This window comes from Phytophthora parasitica (assembly GCF_000247585.1).
Source record: "Phytophthora parasitica INRA-310 unplaced genomic scaffold supercont2.164, whole genome shotgun sequence".
Classification (NCBI taxonomy): Eukaryota; Oomycota; class Peronosporomycetes; order Peronosporales; family Peronosporaceae; genus Phytophthora; species Phytophthora nicotianae.
In genome coordinates, this window is record NW_008649150.1 from 37,367 (window position 1) to 40,877 (window position 3,511).

General features: G+C 45.9%; 1 protein-coding gene across 1 annotated transcript; it reads right to left on the reverse strand.

Moving 5' to 3' along the window:
- Positions 1-2,214: 2,214 nt before the first annotated feature.
- Positions 2,215-3,491, reverse strand: PPTG_19740 (hypothetical protein). The gene has a single exon (XM_008918247.1). It carries the CDS (start codon positions 3,377-3,379, stop codon positions 2,294-2,296), a length of 1,086 nt encoding a protein of 361 aa, XP_008916495.1. The 5' UTR covers positions 3,380-3,491; the 3' UTR covers positions 2,215-2,293.
- Positions 3,492-3,511: the final 20 nt, after the last annotated feature.

Here is a 3,511-nt window from a genome sequence, read left to right on the forward strand (position 1 = left end):
CTTCACGCTAGTAAAGCGCATACGGTGGTCCACAACGGCCTGCACGTTCAACGCTGGGAACATCTTCCTACAGTAGTAACCTTCGAAGTCGACCGACCTGTTAATCTCCACTAACGAGCCGTCTATCGCTCCAACTACACCTGGTATCCCCTCTTTGCTTGAAATGATTCTTGCACTTGAGCCCAGCTTTCGATGCACCGAGGAAAACGGATAAACTTGTGCACCGATTGCCGTAATACACGTAGAAAGACAGCAATTACATCGATTGCCCATGATATCAAAATAGCGAAGGCAGCAGTAGTTTCTCGGTATCCACCCTGAGAACCCAAGAAAAAAAGTAGACAAGCAACCTTCTCTTCGAACGGATGCTCCTTTATAAATCGGTCAAGCTCATAGTTTTCTAGTTCGTGACGAAGAACGCCGCAAAGGCGCAAGAACGCGGCTTGGCCACAAGTAGATTCTGTCGAAACCACTCGTCATACTGCGGATCAGAGAGGATAGCAGTAAATTCTAGAGAGCTTAGCGTGAGTGAGAGAGGAAGCGGCGGTTTGAGCAACTGCTACGAGAGCACCCGTCGCGTGGCAGCAGCGGTAGCAGTGATTAGGCAGCACGCACATATGTCACTATTTTGGTATTATGCCACCCAGACGATCGTCTCCAGCCTGAGACTGGTGGTTCAGTCGTCTTAGTTTGTGCGATTGAATCCAAACAGCTGAGCTGATCGAGCCTTCCGTCAGCCAATCAGGTCTGAGATTCATATGTTGCCACATCGTTGAAGACGATCAAAAGTGAGCCGATCGTTGCCCGACCACGCCCTTAGTGACACGTTGGTCGCTAAAGTTGCTAATGCGTTCCTTCAAACCTTTTCAAACAAGTATCACGTGCATCTAAAGAAGACTCGTGAATCACGATTTATGGTGCGTTAAATACTAACATCTTGACTCCGAAGTCCACTTGCAATTCCATTATTATTGTCGTCAATTTAGCGTTCAATTTGAACCGCTTGGACGATTCGGTGCGGAAACCAATTCAAAGAGAGCTATCAAAAAAAAATACGACCCTTTTCTACAACTGCCGCGTCATTTCTCAAAAAGCGATGATTATTTTTGTATAAAGTAACGCTAAGCTTAATACGAGAATAAAAATGTTGTTTAATCTAGTAACGGCGTGAGCCTGCTATTCTCACGTATTCACTTTACTACGGTAAGATACCTAATTCAGCTTACATGGGGCCGTGGTTGAGCATCCAATTTGTTTTTTTTAGTACTGCATGCGCCTGAAAATACAAAAGTTAAGAATAGCTTTGGTTTATAATGACTCACCTCGTTGAGAACAGAACAGTGTACGCGGAGCACCATTTGCACGCATTAACAGATTACTTCTACGCCATTTTCACAGTCCTCCCAGCCTAAAGCGAAGCATCCTAGTTAGCCAATCAAACGGATAGACAATTGACCACCCCCTTCAGTTCCTTCTGCAGCAGCAAGCAAAGATTTCTGTGCAATGCTGCGCTCAAGTGCCCGTCAAGTCGCTCTCCGAAAAGCTACAAGTTGTTCTCCAAATCAGAAAGAAGACTGCTACTCTCCGCTATATTCAATGGAACAAGAAATTATCCAAAATGAGTACAGTGGAATTGTAAAAGAGAGAAGAATACGCTCGTATACAAGCAAATGACCTAGTCTTGTATAGTATAATTTAGGCAAGAGCCCCGCGAAAGTGTTAAATCCTTATTAATATTAACAGTTATTAACAGTGTTGACTTAACAGATATTGCTATGATAACAATCCCTCCGTCCATCTCAGGGCTTTCCTCAAAACTAAACAATTCTTCGATACATCAAGCTTTGTTCTAAATATTCCATACATTACTACAAAGTATATCTATTTAATCCATCAGTAAGCTTAAAAATATTATATTCATTAAAGATTTCTATTCAGTCTTTGTGAAACAGCATAACTGAAGAAATTCTTTATTTTTAACAGTGTTTTTAATTTTATAAAAATGGAATTGAGCATAAAATTGTTGTGATAATTGAAATTTGATATTTGAACAAAATCAATATCTTGAAAGAAAAAATTCGAGTATTTTTATTAGCTTGGCTAGTAGTATTACTTTTGATGAATATTAATTGCTTATACTACTTGCTTAAATAACATTTTTGAATTTCTTTCTTAATAATTTGCTCATATCGTCTAATTACTGAACTTGATTTTTGTCCAAATATCAATTTTTCAATTATCACAACAATTTTAAGCTCAATTTCACTTAACACAACTTGGTTACCTTCAGGTTTTAGTACGTTTGGCCGGCGTACTTCTTGAGCTGCACTAGCAGGTCCTGGTATACCAGCTCATTCGCATTCTGGGCCCACGTAAAGTCCAGATGCGAGAACGCATCGATGGTTTTCTCGTACACGATGGTACTGCTTGGGAGCCCGGAGCGGATCTGGGCAATGTCGGTGGATGTCGCGAAGGTGTCCGTCGCGCCGATGTAGAAGCCCGTGCGAGGGTACACCATGTTGCCAACGGGGTAGGCGGGCGGATCGAAGCTGCCATACACAGCCTTGTTCTTGCAGATGAGTGTCGAGCAAAGGTTGATACCAAGAATACGCAGACAACTGCAGCCATAGTCGTACGACGCGAAAGTGTCGTCACGGATGCCTTGCGCATAGTGAGCCATGTTCCTCACCGACGTGCCGGCAGGAGTCTGCGATAAGTAGACAGGAATGCGTGTAGCATTAAGGTTATCGGACGGCCCAGCGATGAGGCCGATGGCGGAGTCACAGAACTCAGCCACGTTGGTGCACACGACGTCCGACAAGAGGACGGTCAGCAGGTCGCTGTGCGGCAGGAAGCTTGTGAAGCCCAGGTTAAGAAAGCTCACGTCCACTTTGAGCTTAGCCAGTGCAACGAAGAGCGCAGCCGTCGCATGACCGGTCCAGGCAACCGGAGCCAGAGCTCCGAAGTAGTCGACCTTCTTCGCGACTTCCTGGTTCTTTGAGAACCCCACGAAAGCTTGCGTCGTTCCTTCCGAGTGGCCCACATAGCTCACTGTCGAGCGACCAGTTGTGTCGAGGATATGGTTCACAAACGCCGGCAAGTCGTACAAACCCATGTCTTCCCAGGTGAAATCCCAGAACTCGTCATCGTCGGTGGTGTAGTCGAGGTGCGAGCGGGACCACGTCGTACCCCGGTTGTTACCGAGCCAAACGTCAAAGCCAGCATCAGCCAGCACGTACGCCAAACTCTGGTTACGAAAGTTCGAGACGAACGTGAAGCTGCTGTCGAGAAGTCCGTGCTGCAGGTGGACAGCGGGTTTATTAGCAGCAGCGGCGGCGCCCGACTGACTTTCAGCATAAGTCTTCGGAAGGCGGTACATCGTGAGTACGTAGCGATCAGAAGTTGTGACTTGGTGAGTTTCGATGGCGTAGCCTCGGGCTTGGACAATCTCCACGACGCTCTTGCCCACATCCGGGTCCACCACGGCTTGCTCTGCTTCCTCGACAAGCGC